The following is a 16379-nucleotide window of genomic DNA, read 5'->3' on the forward strand; positions in this document are numbered from 1 at the left end:
GACCCACGGAAGAGGTCAAGGGGCGGCCCCTGGTCCTAGCAAGAGGCCAGCCCTCCTGAAAACACACCCGGGGAGTTGCCCTTTTTGGCCACCCCCGGCCCTCCTCCCCACCCACCTGTCATGAGGAAAGAAGCAACAAGCACGACTCCCCAAGTCCACGGGCAAGCCTGGCCTGGTTGGGCTACAAGAGCTGGAGGCGGGCTTCAGGTGTCCCCGGAGTTCCAAAGGCCTCGTTGCCCGGGCGGGGGGGCGGGGAAGGCAGTCCAGGGGCCGGACGGTGATGTGGTTCAGGTGCACGAGGGAAACTTCTTGTCCTGAGACGGAGCAGAGGGAGTAACGGAGAAGGGCCGGCACTCATCGCCTGCTGGCCGCCCGGGACGCCGCTTGGGAACTCTCCATGCCGCGTCCACGGAAACCAGCCGCTGAGACCTCTTCCAGGAAGCTGAGAAACAGAAACGACATGGGAGGGAAGTGAGAGGAAGGCAGGCGGTTTTGCAGGGAGCATTGGAGACCCCCGCCCACAGCCCACACCGTGGGGGGAGGCAAACAGATCCGGTCTGCAGAGACAGGCAGAGGCTCCTGCCGTGCAGGTGCAACATTCCATGGAGGAGAAGTGATCTGATCTGTGGGAGCCGGTTTGAGTCAGGCCAGAAATAGAAAGCGGTGCGTCAGGGGCTGTGAGCACCCCCGCCTCTTGATAGCCCCAGTCCTGTGTGGAGATTTTAGCAAGGGATGTCAAAAAAAAAAAGGGAACTGAAAAAGACCAAGTCCAAAAAAAGACTTCTTAGTATCATAGAATCATGGAGTTGGAAGGGACCACCAGGGTCATCTAGTCCAACCCCCTGCACAATGCAGGAAAGAAGAAAAAGAGTTGGTTTCTATATGCTGACTTTCTCTACCACTTAAGGGAGACTCAAACTGGCTTATAATCACCTTCCCTTCCCCACAACAGACCCCCTGTGAGGTAGTTGGGGCTGAGAGAGTGTGACTAGCCCAAGGTCACCCAGCTGGCTTCATGTGTAGGAGTGAGGAAATCAACCCAGTTCTCCAGATTAGCATCTGCCGCTCATATGGAGGAGTGGGGAATCAAACCCAGTTCTCCAGATCAGACTCCACTGCTCCAAACCACCGCTCTTAACCACTACACCACACTGGCTTCACAACTACCTCCCCCACACACCCCCAGGTATTTGTGTAGGACTAGTTGTGTGGGACTCCCCCGGGGAGGTGGTTGTGTAGGACTCCTTCTGACTCACCCCAAGGTTGTATGTTGGTGTGTGTGCGTGTAAAAGAAATGACAAATTTGCCCTCCAAGGCAAAGGGGCAGCTCGATCTTCTTGATCCTACCCAACTACCTCCCCCACACACCCCCAGTGACCCCTACTCCACACCCAGAAGATGGCCAAGGTGCCCTCCCTCTCATCATCTGCCTAAGGTCACAGAATCAGCATTGCTGACAGATGGCCATCTTCTCAATTGTGCACTCCCCAGAGACCCCTTTGTCCAGATCAGGATCTCCGGCTCCCTGTACAAGCCCCACTGTACGCCGGATTGCCTGCTGAGGGCAGGGTGGGGGGGTCTTCCTGGTGGGTTGTGTCTCTGAAGCAAACTGGACAAAGGGAGCTCAGACTTTCGAAAGCTCATTTCCCCCAACGCACTACTGGATGGGAACCCAGCTGAAGCAAACCTGCTCCTCTCCCCCAAACACTTTCTTTACCTGCTCTCCTGAGAGGGCTGCCCCCCACCCCCTTCTTGTGAAATGAGAAACCTCCCGAGAATTTCCGGGAGAGCTCTCCCTTTCTAAGCAGCCCTGGAAGCTTGGAATAATTAATCCTGGTCACACAATGGAGAGCAGAGCAGCTGCCCGCCCGGCCTGGACGTGGAAGACGGGTGCAGAAATGCCGGGAAGCCATCGGGGGGGCTAGCAACAGGAGGATTGAGCTGCCCTTTTGCCTTCCTGGGAAAATGCGTCATTTCTTTTACATGCACACACACACCAATACACAACCTTCGCTTGAGTCAGAAGGAGTCCCACACGCCACATGCAAGAGGAACATTCCCTCCTGTTTCCCATTCTCCCCCCCCCCAAAAGCCGGGAAATGACTGTGCTCCGGTATGTTTTGGTTGCTTGCAGGGAATCTTCCTGTGCTGAGAATGTGGGGCTACAATCTTCCCACACGTTTTGCCCTGGGAAGGGGGAACCACTCCGGCTCACTTGGCCGCAGCCAGGCTTCAATCAGCCACTTCTCCAGCATCCAGAACCTTTCCCCTTGGGAAAAATATAGAAAAATAGAAAAACACACCTGCTATCTATTTATCTGTTTTGTTTTTATTCCACCTTTCCACAAAAGAGCTCATGGCAGCATGCAGAGTTTTCCTCTCCTCCATTTCAGCCTCATAACAACCAGGAAGGGGTGGGCAAGCTTCACCCCAGCTTGTTTCTGTCAAAAAGTGGGTAACGCTCAGGGAGACCACAGGCAGAGATGGGGACTAGACCAATTCGTGGAGGAGAGGTCTGTCAGTGGCTACTAGCTATGGTGACTGACTAAAGGGAACCTCCACGTTCAGAGGCAGCCAACCTCTGAATCCCAATGCCAGGAGGGAGCATCAGGGGAAGGCCTCGGCCTCTATGCCCTGTTTTTGGCCCTCCAGAGGAACTGGTCGGCCAGTTAAACAGTGAAGTAGCCAAGTTTGGAGATGACACCAAATTATTTAGGGTGGTTAAAACAAAATCGGACTGTGAAGAGCTCCAGAAGGATCTCTGCATACTGGAAAAATGGACATTAAAATGGCAAATGAGATTCAATGTGAGTAAGTGTAAAGTGATGCATATTGGAGCAAAAAATCCCAACTTCACATATACACTGATGGGATCTGTGCTGGCAGCGACAGACCAAGAAAGGGATCTTGGGGTGGTAGTGGATAGCTCAATGAAGATGTCAACCCAGTGTGCGGCTGCTGTAAAAAAGGCAAATTCCATGCTGGCCATAATTAGACGAGGAATAGAGAATAAAACTGCTGATATCATACTGCCCTTGTACAAATCTATGGTGAGACCACACTTGGAATACTGTGTACAGTTCTGGTCACCACACCTAAGAAAGGATATTACAGAAGGTGCAGAAAAGTGCAACCAAAATGATTAGGGGACTAGAGCAACTGTCCTATGGGGAGCGGTTAAGACCCTTAGGGCTGTTTAGCTTGGAAAGAAGGCGGCTGAGGGGAGACATGATAGAGGTCTATAAAATTATGAATGGTTTGGAGAGAGTGGACAGGGAGAGGTTTTTCTCCCTCTCCCATAATACTGGAACACGAAGTCATCTGCTAAAGCTGGAGGGTGAGAGATTCAAAACAGATAAAAGGAAGTATTTTTTCACACAACGCATAGTTAAATTGTGGAACTCCCTGCCCCAGGATGTGGTGATGGCTGCCAGCTTGGAGGGCTTTAAGAGGGGAGTGGACATATTCATGGAGGAGAGAGGTATTCATGGCTGTTAGTTAGAATGGATATTAGTCATGCTGCATACCTATTCTCTCTAGTATCAGAGGAGCATGCCTATTATTTTGGGTGCGGTGGAACACAGGCAGGAGAATGCTGCCGCAGTTTGTGGGCTTCCTAGAGGCACCTGGTTGGCCACTGTGTGAACAGACTGCTGGACTTGATGGGCCTTGGTCTGATCCAGCAGGGCCTTTCTTATGTTCTTATGAGACCCCCCAGGACAGCTCTGCAGAGGAAATAAATGGCAAACCACCTCTTCTTTTCACTTGCCTCAAAAGCTTCTTGCTGGGGTTGCCATAAATCAGCTTCGACTTGACAGCACTTGACAGTGCTTTCCCCAAGTGCTGGTACAATCCTTACAACAATCCTGAGAGGTATGTGTTACTACTTGGTAACTGCACAGGGATCGGCTAAGGCTGAGAGACCAGCTTGCCAAAGACCACCCTGTTGTGCTGGGGAGGAAATATCACTGTGGGCAGAACTGATATGAACAAATGAACACACGAAGCTGCCTTCTACTGAATCAGACCCTCCTTGGTCCATCAAAGTCAGTATTGTCTTCTCAGACCGGCAGCGGCTCTCCAGGGTCTCAGGCAGGGGTCTTTCATATCACCTACTTGCCTGGTCCCTTTAACTGGAGATGCCAGGGATTGAACCTGGGACCTTCTGCGTGCCAAGCAGATGCTCTACCACTGAGCCACAGCCCCTCCCCAAACTGATCCACAGGATCCAACCCCTGGGGGTGTGGTGTGTGTGTGTTTGCAAAAATATCCCAGGAATAGCAAAAAGAAGAAAGAATTTGTCGACGAGAATACTTAAACAGCGTGTGATACCCTGGGATTATTCTGTGCCAGAGTGACTCATCCCTTTCAACACTGTGTGGCTGACTGTAAGAAATAAATTATCAGGAATTAATGCCAGAAGAACTCACAACAGGTGAGACTGCAGGTGAAACAGACTGCTGTGTTCCCCACCCCAAAAAGCAGAGAGCACTTTGCCGAGGCTCTGAACCTCAAGGTTTGGAAATCCCTCGCCCCCCACCCCCCAAGAGCCAAAAGCAGCCTGCCCCGCTTTCAAGGCTGCAAACTCCGGGACCGCCGAAGCCTCGGCTGAGAGCGTCTGTAATGAGAGCCCTTCACGCTCTCCGGCCCATTTGGCTGTTTCAATTATAGCTCCGGGTTCTCTCCCCACCACTTCCCGTTCGGTTTTATTTTTAGGTAGAGCAACACCACAAATCAGCTGGTGCAGCTTAGCGATTAAGAAAGCAGGCCGGCAGCCAGGATGCAAATGCCACCTCGGTCTCGGGCGCGTGGTAGCTCCCCTCCCCCCCCGCAGTGTTTGGGGTGCTCATGACAGAGGTTGCACAGAAGGGGCACCCCCCAGGCTGCCTCTGCCCACCACGTCTTCAGTAGGCGGGAACTGACACTACGTGATGAGATCGTAAAGTAACAACAACAGGGAGACATTTGGAAAACGTGTTTAGAATGATCTACGCAGAGCCCTGCTAAGCCAAAGGTTTGGAAGGTGGGCATTAAAACAGCGTTTGATCACAAGGCCAACAACTTGCTAGGATAGTCATAGCTAGTCAGTAATGCCTACTCAGACCAGTAATGGCTCTCCAGGGTCTCAGGCAGGGGTCTTTCACATCACCTACCTGACTAGTCCCTTTAACTGGAGATGCTGGGGATTGAACCTGGGGCCTTCTGAATGCCAAACAGAGGCTCTACCACTGAGCCACAGCTGTTGAGTAGGTTAGTAAGGGAGTACTTGGATGGGAAACCACTAAGTACAGAGGCAGGCAGTGGCAAAACCACCTCCGCTTAATCGTGTGCCCTGAAAACTCTATAGGGTCGCCATAAGTCAGCTGCGACCTGATGGCGCCCTTCACACACACACAGTGCGCATTTTAGTTTTGGCCTTAGTGGCTTTTACGAATTGTTTTTATAATACTTTAAATTGTTGGCTGCCTTAGTGGCCGTGATTGGACAGAAAGGTGGCACACAAATGTTGTAAATAAAATAAATATCTAAACACACAACTGTTTTTTTAATGTGAATGTCTTAAAAATGTCTTAAAAAGACGCTGACCCTCTGCTTTGAATCTTAGTGGGAAAGGTGGAGTATGAATGACAGAAAGACAGAGAATAGTTCCTCAGCCAACCTATGGATGCATGAAATGAGGTGCACCACGCAAGCCCTTTCCCTGCTTCTTGATACAGACGCATACAAAGTGCAAAGTCTTTGCATGTCAACGCTTGGCCCAGCAGAAGATATCCAGGGATGGGAGATAGCATGGTTTAGAGACACCAGGTGGTGGGGATGATTGGCACATGCCGAGGGACAGAGTTGTAGCCCTGTGGCTGAGTGAATGGGGGCCACAACTCTGTGGAGGGGGGAGGTAGTTGTGAATTTTCCTGCATTGTGCAGGAGGTTGGACTTGATGGCCCTGGTGGTCCCTTCCAACTCTATGATTCGATGCCTGCCTCTGTGTAGCAGCAGAACAAGGAAATATGAGCCAGTTTATTATGTGGGCCTTCTCTGATGCTTTGTTGTTTCCCTTGCAGCTCTTGCTGCTTCTGTGAATTTAGGCATACCATGAGAGGGAGGGGAGGGAGGGCTGCATCAGCGCTTGACTCTCGTGGCCCTTTCTTACATGGCCAGGGAAATGCCAATCACTACAATGGAGTCAGGAAGGAATTTTCCTCCCGGCCAGATTGACCAAAGATCCTGAAGGGGTTTTTTTCTGGCCATCTTCTGGGTGTGGAGTAGGGGATCACTGGGGGTGTTGTGAATTCCCTGCATTGTGCAAGGGGTTGGACTAGATGAGCCTGGGATGACCTGGGTTTCAAATCCTACCATGGAAGCTCGCTGGGTGAACTTGGGCCCGTCCCAGACTCTCAGTGTGGCCTCCCTCACAGGGTTGTGGTTGGTGAGGGAACGGAGGAAGGGAGAACAATGTTATAAAGCCACTTTTGAGTCCCAACTGGGGAGAAAAGCGGGAGATGAAGAAATGAATGCAAAAATGTGTGAGTCCTGGCTCCTGTTGAAATCAAACGGTGCAGGCAGCAACTGCTTCCAAGTGAAGGCGCCTGTAAGCACAGTGCCAAAAATTAAACTTGGCCGGTGGGGGGGGGGGGGGGAGGAAAGAACGGCTGTAATTATATCCCGCTCTAAAAAAAGAGGATCTACCATTAATATCCAGCGGATCAGTCCTGTTGTTCCCCCTCATTATGCTGCAGAACGAACCAGATGGGATCTTTAGACAGAGATTTGTTTTTATTCAGTGACTGGTTCTGCCATTGCCAGATGCAGAAAATGAACCTAATCCTCAACAATGGACACATTAAAAAATTAATTAAACAAGCAGAGATGAGTGTATGTATGGGGGTCTCTTCTTATGTCCACAAGCTCTCTTGCAGGTTGCTGGCCGTTTTCCTTTTTACGTGGGGCAAAAATTTCTCACGTGGCAGGGCAGCAGAATAACTTTAAGCAATCTCCCCCCAACCCCACCCCATTCACTGAGAAAAAGACCCAGGTTGCAGAAAACAGAATTGATGCTGTGAGACTTTCGTCCCAAACCTGAAGTCGTGCAATACATTTTATCGGGGTGGGGGGTGGAAAGTGCTGTCAAGTCGCAGCTGACTTGTGGTGACTCCGTAGGGTTTTCAAGGAAAGAGAGAAGAGGAGGCAGTTTTCCATTGCCTGCCTCTATGCAGGGACCCTGGGTTTCCTTGGTGGTCTCCCATCCAAGTACTAACCAGGGCTGACCTTGCTGAGCTTCTGAGATCTGATGTGATTGGGGAAGGGCCGTGGTTCAGTGGTAGAGCCTCTGCTTGGCATGCAGAAGGTCCCAGGTTCAATCCCTGGCATCTCCAGTTAAAGGGACCGGGCAAGTAGGTGATGGGAAAGACCCCTGCCTGAGACCCTGGAGAGCCGCTGCCGGTCTGAGTAGACAATACTGACTTTGATGGACTCAGGAGGGTCTGATTCAGTACAAGGCAGCTTCATGTGTGTCAGCTACGGACATCCAGGTCAAGGCAGAGACAAGCAGAGGTGGTTTGCCATTGCCTGCCTCTGCATCACAACCCTGGACTTCCTTGGTGGTCTCCCATCCAAGGACTAGCCGGGGCCAACCCTGCTTAGCTTCTGAGATCTGATGACATCTGGCTACCATAGTTACATTGTGGAACTCCCTGCCCCAGGATGTAGTGATGTCTGACAACGCGGAAGGCTTTAAGAGGGGAGTGGACATGTTCATGGAGGAGAGGGCTGCTCATGGCTACTAGTCAAAATGGATACTAGTCATGGTGCATACCTATCCTTTCCAGGATCAGAGGAGCAGGCCTATTATATCAGGTGCTCTGGAACACAGGCAGGATGGTGCTGCTGCAGTCTTCTTGCTTGTGGGCTTCCTAGAGGCACCTGGTTGGTTGCTGTGTGAACAGACTGCTGGACTTGATGGACCTTGGTCTGATCCAGCAGGACCTTTCTTATGTTCATGCCTATTCTCCCCAGGATCAGAGGAGCATGCCTATTATCTCAGGTGCTGTGGAACACAGGCAGGACAATGCTGCTGCTGCCGTCTTGTTTGGAGGCTTCCCAGAGGCACCTAGTTGGTGAACAGACTGATGGCCTTGATGGGCCTGGGTCTGATCCAGCAGGGCCTTTCTTATGTTCTTATCTAGCCTGGGCCATCAGTACCAACCAAAATATCTTTAGAGTTCTCCAGAACTCTCAATCAGGCCAGCAGGAGTTTTAGGGAAGGGTGAAGTAGTGGAGAAGCTGCTGCTTCTGGTACTGTTCCTAAGGCTGGGGGTCCACAGACCTTTCCAGCCTGTGGGCACCTTTGCAATTCTGGCACAGTGTGTGGTGGGTGCAGATACAAAACAGCTGCCCCAAAACAGCTGCAGCAGGAGGTGGAGCCAGCCGCAAAATGGCTGCCACAGTGAAGATCCTTGTGCTGCTGGCAAAGAAACGTTTTCAACAAAGGGCACAGCCAATCAAATCTCCAGTGGCCAGTCAGAGGCCTTTCTGGACAAAATCCCCGCCTGGCCCTACCCACCTTCTAAAAACACTTAGCGGACACCATGTTGGGGATCCCTGTCTTAAGGCTTCTGCCTGCATCCTGTGCAAACGACCAGGCAGGCTTGGGTAGACAAAGCCGTGCCAAGTGCCACTGGCATCAGGCTGCCCTTCTGGGCATCTGGGAAGAAGAAGGCAGAGCTGATTAGGGTTGCCCGGTCCTTCTTCGCCACCAGCGGGAGGTTTTTGGGGCGGAGCATGAGGAGGGCAGGTTTTGTGGAGGGGAGGGACTTCAATGCCATAGAGTCCAATGGCCAAAGCGGCCATTTTCTCCAGGGGAACGGATCTCTATCGGCTGGAGATCAGTGGTAATAGCAGGAGATCTCCAGCTAGTGAAGTGCCTATAAACTTCATTTATGGGAAAATATATATTCTTTCACATGTATACACACACATAGGATTAGGAGATGCCATGCTCAGCTATGAGAGCATAGCATCAGACACATACATATATTCTGTACACAAATGTAAAGGCATTGCCCCATGTACAAGGGGCAAGAGAACTAATCTTTGGTTCATAGTCACTAGGTGTGAATAGGAGTTAGCATAAGCTGGCAGCCACTGTGAATCAGGGGTCAGTGAGCTCATCCTGCAGGCCTGGTACAGCCAGGCTCCTTAACAAGGCCTAAAGCCAAGTGACTGAATACACCACAAGTGTCAGAAAGGAATGTTAACTTTCGTTTCTTCATTAGGAATCATATGGCCAGCTAAAGTGAATGCCTTAAGACCACTCTCATAGGACATGCAAATGAGAGTATATACGACTCTATTATGTATTGGCTCTAATTGTAATTAGTGCTGTCCATCTTCATGGCTATAAAACATGATGTCTTTCTTTGTTCGGTGGACTGTTCTAACGCTTTCTTGAGAACAGATCCACGCGCGCTGTTCTTTTACTGGCCTGATAAAAGACTCATTTATCCTTGATAACCTCTCCTGAATTACTTTGTTTGGGCAATTAAAGTAATTAAGGCATTTCACTAGTACCTGGAGGTTGGCAACTAGGGTTGCCAGCTCCGGGTTGGGAAATACCTGGAGATTTTGGGGGCGGAGCCTGAGGAGAGCGGGGTTTGGGGAGGGGAGGGACTTCAGCGCCATAGAATCCAATTGCCAAAGCAGCCATTTTCTCCCAGGGATCTGATCTCTATCGGCTGGAGATCAGTGGTAATAGCAGGAGATCTCCAGCTAGTACCTGGAGGTTAGCAAACAAGGAACAGCAGTAAAAAACAAACAGCAATTCTTTAAATGCTATAGTAATCTTATTCAATTTAGGAATGCTGTTTTTTTTACTGCTGTTCCTTGTTTGCTAACTCACCATACAGGAGGCTAACTTATATTTATCAGTACCTGGAGGTTGGCAACTAGGGTTGGGAAATACCTGGAGATTTTGGGGGCGGAGCCTGAGGAGAGCAGGGTTTGTAGAGGGGAAGGACTTCAGCGCCATAGAGTCCAATTGCCAAAGCAACCATTTTCTCCAGGGGAACTGATCTCTGTTGGCTGGAGATCAGTGGTAATAGCAGGAGATTTCTAGCCACCACCTGGAGGTTGGCAACGTACTTGGCAGGCACCCGGAAAGGTGTTGGCAGGTGCCATGGTGCCCATAACCACCACATTGGGGACCCCTGTATTAGAGGCAAGGAGGGGTTCGCTAGTAGCGTTCATGGGAAGAGCTCCCCCCCCCTGCTCCCCGGTGTCCTCTTTGGAACAGAACTTCGGATCGGCGCGTGATGCCAGCCAGGACTTCACAAGCTGTTCCGTTCACCAGATGCCACATGGTTGGTGTGGGTAATGTGAGGAGATGCTGAGCCTAAGAGGGCGCCTCTTTGGCACACGGGCCATTAATAAATGACTACTGAGAGGGATCCGGTGGCGAAGGCCCCCCGTCCGTGGAGGGGGGTGGCGAGTAGTCCCCTCCCCTGCTCCCCCACGGAGCACTCCTCGTTTATAATTCATGAAGGTATCCCATGAAGCCGCAATGGGGAAACAGAGGTGGAGGAAAGGAAGCAACAACCTCCTCCCCCCCAACCCCAGGCTGGAAGCCAGCCTGCAGGATCTCTGGACGCAGGAAATTTATCTGTTAAGACGAAAGTCCATCGCAGCCCACCCCTCTGTGCCAAAGTATGGGGCGCTAATGAAGACTGTCCATTCAGAAGGAGGAGGAGGAGGAGAAGAGTTGGTTTTTATATGCCGACTTTCTCTACCACTGAAGGGAGAATCAAACCAGCTTCCAATCACCTTCCCTTCCCCTCCCCACAACAGACAACCTGTGAGGTAGGTGGGGCTGAGAGAGTGTGACTAGCCCAAGGTCACCCAGCTGGCTTTGTGTGGAGGAGTGGGGAATCGAACCCAGTTCTCCAGATTAGAATCCACCAATCAGAGGCTCAAGATGCGCCTCTTCTGCCCAAAGCAAGCAGGTGGGGCTGGGACTTCTCAGGGCGAAAGGAAAATTCTGCCCCGTAGCAAACGCCGCTTCTGTGACCGGCATCCATTAAGCAAGCCTGCACTTCTTTTTTGCTGACTTTGCTACCCTGGTGCTGCTTGGCCGGGGGTGGCCGGGGGTGGGCGGGGGGCAGCGGCAAAGCGTGCCAGTGGCCAAATCTGCCTTGGCAAGCCCCCACTGAACCGGGCAGACCAACCCACAAAAAGAACTCCCTCCCCCTCTCGGCTCACTCTCTGACTCGGGACAGATGGGAGTCCCGAGTAGTTAAATCTCAGGCTCAGCCTGAGTCCCAAAGCGTAACACTTCCGTCTTCTTCGGATGAAGTTTCGGTTTGACTGCCATCACCCAACCCTTCCCTGATGGAGGGTTTCTTCTTCCTCCCTGGAATTAGATGGGAAGGAGAGAACGCCCTGGACATCAGAATAACACTTGAATTGCCTGCACCTCTCCAAAGGATTTTTTCCATAACATAAACATTAAAGAACATAAGAAAAAGCCCTGCTGGACCAGACCCGGGCCCAACAGGTCCAGCAGTCTGATCCCACAGTGGTCAACTGGGTGCCTCTGGGAAGCCCCCAAACAAGACGACTGCAGCAGCATTTATCCTGCCTGTGCTCCACAGCACCTGATATGATAGGCCTGCTCCCCTGATCCTGGAGAGAATAGGTATGCACCATGACTAGTATCCATTTTGACTAGCAGCCATGGATAGCCCAATCCTCCATAAGAAACTAAGGAAAGCCCTGCTGGGTGGATTTCTACATCAGGTCCATCAGTCTGTTCCCACAGTGGTCAACCAGGTGCCTCTAGGAAGCCCACAAGCAAGACGACTGCAGCAGCATTTATCCTGTTCCACAGCACCTAATAGAATAGGCCTGCTCCTCTGAGACTGGAGAGAATAGGCATGTATCATAAGAACATAAGAAAAGCCCTGCTGGATCAGAACCTTTTAAGAACTTAAGAACATAAGAAAGGCCCTGCTGGATCAGGCCAAGGCCCATCAAGTCCAGCAGTCTGTTCACACAGTGGCCAACCAGGGGCCTCTGGGAAGCCCCCAAACAAGACGACTGCAGCAGAACCATCCTGCCTGGGTTCTACAGAACCTCATATTAACAGGCCTGCTCCTCTGATACTGGAGAGAATAGGTGTGCATCATGACTAGTATCCATTTTGACTAGTGGCCATGGATAGCCCAATCCTCCATGCACATGTCCACTCCCCTCTTAAAGCCTTCCAGTTTGGCAAACATCACCACATCCTGGGGCAGGGAGTCCCCCAATTTAACTATGCGTTGTGTGAAGAAATGCTTCCTTTTATCTCTTTTGAATCTCTCACCCTCCAGCTTCAGCAGATGACCCCGCGTTCTGGTATTATGAGAGAGGGTTGAGGGAACAAGATAGAACCATGTGGTACCCCACAGGCCCGCAGCCATGGGGCACAGCCCAAGCCCCTCTTCATTCCTTTCTGTGACCTGCCCTCCAGGAAGGATCAGGGCCGTCACAAACGCCTAAGCCACAAGCATCCCAGAAGGGTAGCCCAGGCATTCAAGGCGGCCCAGAGGTCTGGGAAAATTCCTAGGGACCCCCTTCTTTTGACTAACCCTTTAAGGCAACAGTGGAACAGGGTTCCTCGGGAGGGGGTGGGCTCTCCTTCTTTGGAGGTTTTTAACCAGAGGCTAGATGGCCATCTGACAGCAATGCTGATTCTGTGACCTTAGGCAGATCATGAGAGGGAGGGCAGGAAGGGATGAGTCAGTGTTTGGCTCTCATGACCCTTTCTTACACGCTCAGGGTAATACTGATCGCCACTTTGGGGTCAGGAAGCAATTTCCCTCCAAGCCAGTTTGGCCAGGGATCCTGGAGGGGTTTTTTTTTTTTTTTTGCCATCTTCTGGGCATGGAGTAGGGGTCACTGGGGGTGTGGGGGAAGGTATTTCCTGCATTGTGCAGGGGGTTGGACTAGATGACCCTGGTGGTTCCTTCCAACTCTATGAGTCTATGAAAGACTGCCCAAATGGCAAACAACCCGCTCAGCTGCTATTATTGAAACGTGTCAATCTAATCTAGCTCAGGAGTGGGCCATGTAGAAGCCCACCCAAAAACAGTCAAGGGGGCCTCTGACTCCAGATTAGAACAGGTTTACCCCCAAAGCCACAAAAATATGGGCTACACTGTCTGGCAGATGCCTCTCTCCCTCCCCTCAGCAGCCTCAAAGCGCCGGTATCTTCAGAACAGGAGGTCCGCAGATTCACTTAACCCCCGCCATAACGTCTCCCACACCGCCCTGCTAGATTTGGTTAAACAAAAGCTCAGCTCCATTGAGACCAGGGAGGAAGGGGGGGAGGAAAGGGACCAAACGCTCTCACCGGATGCAAATAAATTATCATTAGGGGAAAAAAAGGATGAAGGCTGGACACATTAATTCAGCAGCTATTTTAATATAATGGGCTTCTTGTATCTAATCTATCTGGTGGTATAGGACAAAGAGAACTTTGACTCTCGAAAGCGCAGACCTAGAACAAACTTTGTTGGTTGTTAATATGCTGCTGGACTCAAATCGTGCTCTTCTGCTGAAGACCCACACGGCTGACCAGTGGAACATACCTTATTGATTCTTAGTAATTTGCACATCATTATGCAAACCAGTTGACAAATAAGCCACCCTTCCCTGCAAGAGGAACCGTAAAGAAGAGCAAGATCTTTCCCTAGCTACAAACGCAGAGCACCGTTAATTTAGAGTGTTTCAGTACAATTTAGTGTTTCAGTTAATTTAGAGTGTTTCAGTACAAATGCCACTGAAACTCTTTGGCAGCTCAGATTTGGGATACTGGACCAAAGACCTGCATTCAAACTCACATGTCATGGGAAGAAGAAAAGTTGGTTTTTGTACCCCGCTTGGTGTAGTGGTTAAGAGCAGTGGTTTGGAGCAGTGGTCTGATCTGGAGAACAGGGTTTGATTCCCCACTCCTCCTCCACATGAGCGGCAGATGCTAATCTGGTGAACCGGGTTGGTTTCCCCACTCCTCCACACAAAGCCAGCTGGGGGGCCTTGGGCTAGTCACACTCTCTCAGCCCCGCCCACCACGCAGGGTGTCTGTTGTGGGGAGGGGAAGAGAAGGCGATTGTAAGCCGGTTTGATTCTTCCTTAAGTGGCAGAGAAAGTCGGCATATAAAAACCAACTCTTCTTCTTCTACCTTTAAGGTAGAAACCAACTCTTCTTCTTCTACCTTTAAGGTAGAAACCAACTCTTCTACCTCTACCTCAAAGGGGCTTACCATCGCCTTCCCTTCCCCTCCCCACAACAGACACCTTGAGAGGTAGGTGGGGCTAAGAGAGCTCTAACAGTGACTGACCCAAGGTCACCCAGCTGGCTTCATGTTGAGGAGCGGGGAAACCAACCCGCCTCACCAGATTAGACTCTGTTGCCATAACCACTACACCACACCAGTCCGTGTCCTCTGCTTAACCTTCCTCACGAGCCGTTGAATGGAGAAAGTGAGAGAAGCACATAGCGTCACCCATGCTCAACGTGTCAAAGGGGGTGGATTGGGGGGTCAAGCGTGCTGGACAGCCTTAGAGTCCCCCCCATTGTTAGATAATGTGCTAATGAGGGTGTGGTATGTTAATATGGAACCATTGTATCCTGAAGTGATCTGTTAATGTGTGAATCCAAAGCTAATCTGCATGGCTATTGTGGACTGTAGTCTTTGTTAGTCTGGAGGTTTTCAGGACAGGAAGCCAAGGCTTGGCTTCCTGTCCTGAAAACCTCCAGACTAACAAAGACTACAGTCCACAATAGCCATGCAGATTAGCTTTGGATACAATGGTTCCATATTAACATACCACACCTCATTAGCACATTATCTTGATACTTACAGGACAATGATTAGCACATTACCTTTGATACTTTTTGCAGGACAATGATTCAGCTCAAACCCAACCCCTTTCTGACTATATATTACTCTTCCTACACACTTGACACTGAGAGACACTGTCCTTCAGTGTTACTCCTCTGAAGATGCCCGCCACAGCTGCGGGCGAAACGTCAGGAAAGAAAATACCAAGACCCCGGTCACACAGCCCGGATAACCTACAAGAACCTACAATTTTTACTTCTGCCCTGTACATCATACTGAGAACTTGTGCAGAAAACCAATGAATAAATTTTAAATAATAATTAATGCAACTCAAAACAATGGGAACCAGTTCGTATTCTCTTGAATACAAAGTAGTACTAATAACCTATGTTTTCTTCCTCCCGAAAATGAAGTAAGCAGATGGGGAGGGGCTGTGGCTCAGTGGTAGAGCATCTGCTTGGCATGCAGAAGGTCCCAGGTTCAATCCAGTTAAAGGGACCAGGCAAGTAAGTGATGTGAAAGACCCCTGCCTGAGACCCTGGAGAGCAGCTGCAGGTCAGAGTGGACAATACTGATTTTGATGGACCAAGGGTCTGGTTCAGTATAAGGCAGCGTCATGTGTTCATGTGTAGTGGTTAGAATATCAGACTAGGATCTGGGAGACCCAGGTTCAAATTCCTGCTCTGCCATGGAAGCTTACTGGATGAACTTGGGCCAGTCATACACTCTCACCTTCTAACCCACCTCACAAGGTTGTTGTGAGGATAAAAAGGAGAGAAGAACAATGTGAGCCACTTCGGGTCCCCATGGGGGAGAAAGGCAGTGCATAAATGAAGTCAATAAAAAAAAATTAAATAAAGTAAAAATCTGCACTCTGAACTGTACCTCAAAACAAGCAAGTAGCCAGTGTGAATCTCTTAATACTGGGCACAAAAGGTTCTCTACAGCGCATCCCTATGGATAACCCAGTTCCAGCACCCTGTACCAATCAGGATTTCCAGACAGTCCCACAAAGAGCACATTACGATGGTCTAAGCCCCCGAGCTCCAAACTGCTCCTTCAGTGGGAATTCAACCTTGTCTAGACTGAACATTCTAATTCCTTAATCTGTTATGTGCTCTGTCATCTAAGACATAAGCGATATGCGTGAGCAGGGAGATGGCAAAGACCCAGTTTTGATTTTATGTGAAGGAGGGGTGCAATACCAGTCCCTGTGGCTTTTTCCATTCATGGGATGAGGCTCTCCGAACTTCAGGAAGAATCATAGAATCATTGAGTTGGAAGGGGCCGTAGAGGCCATCTAGTCCAACCCCCTGCTCAATGCAGGATCAGCCTACAGCATCCCTGACAAGTGTTTGTCCAGCCTCTGCTTGAAGACTGCCAGTGAGGGGGAGCTCACCACCTCCCTAGGTAGCTGATTCCACTGTTGAACAACTCTTCATGTAAAAAAATGTTCCCCAATATCCAGCCGGTACCTTTCTGCCTGCAATTTAAACCCATTAT

At 50.4% G+C, this 16379-nt stretch overlaps 1 protein-coding gene across 1 annotated transcript in view; it reads right to left on the reverse strand.

Annotated features, from left to right (window-relative positions):
- Positions 1 to 354: 354 nt before the first annotated feature.
- VPS45 (vacuolar protein sorting 45 homolog) overlaps positions 355 to 16379 on the reverse strand; it is a 62599-nt gene continuing 46574 nt past the window's right edge. Inside the window, exon 15 of the mRNA XM_056852893.1 lies at positions 355 to 442. Coding sequence (XP_056708871.1) covers positions 355 to 442 — 88 coding nt within the window. The remainder of the gene's footprint in view (positions 443 to 16379) is intronic.

The sequence above is a fragment of the Euleptes europaea genome, chromosome 7 (assembly GCF_029931775.1).
Source record: "Euleptes europaea isolate rEulEur1 chromosome 7, rEulEur1.hap1, whole genome shotgun sequence".
NCBI classification, from domain to species: Eukaryota; Metazoa; Chordata; class Lepidosauria; order Squamata; family Sphaerodactylidae; genus Euleptes; species Euleptes europaea.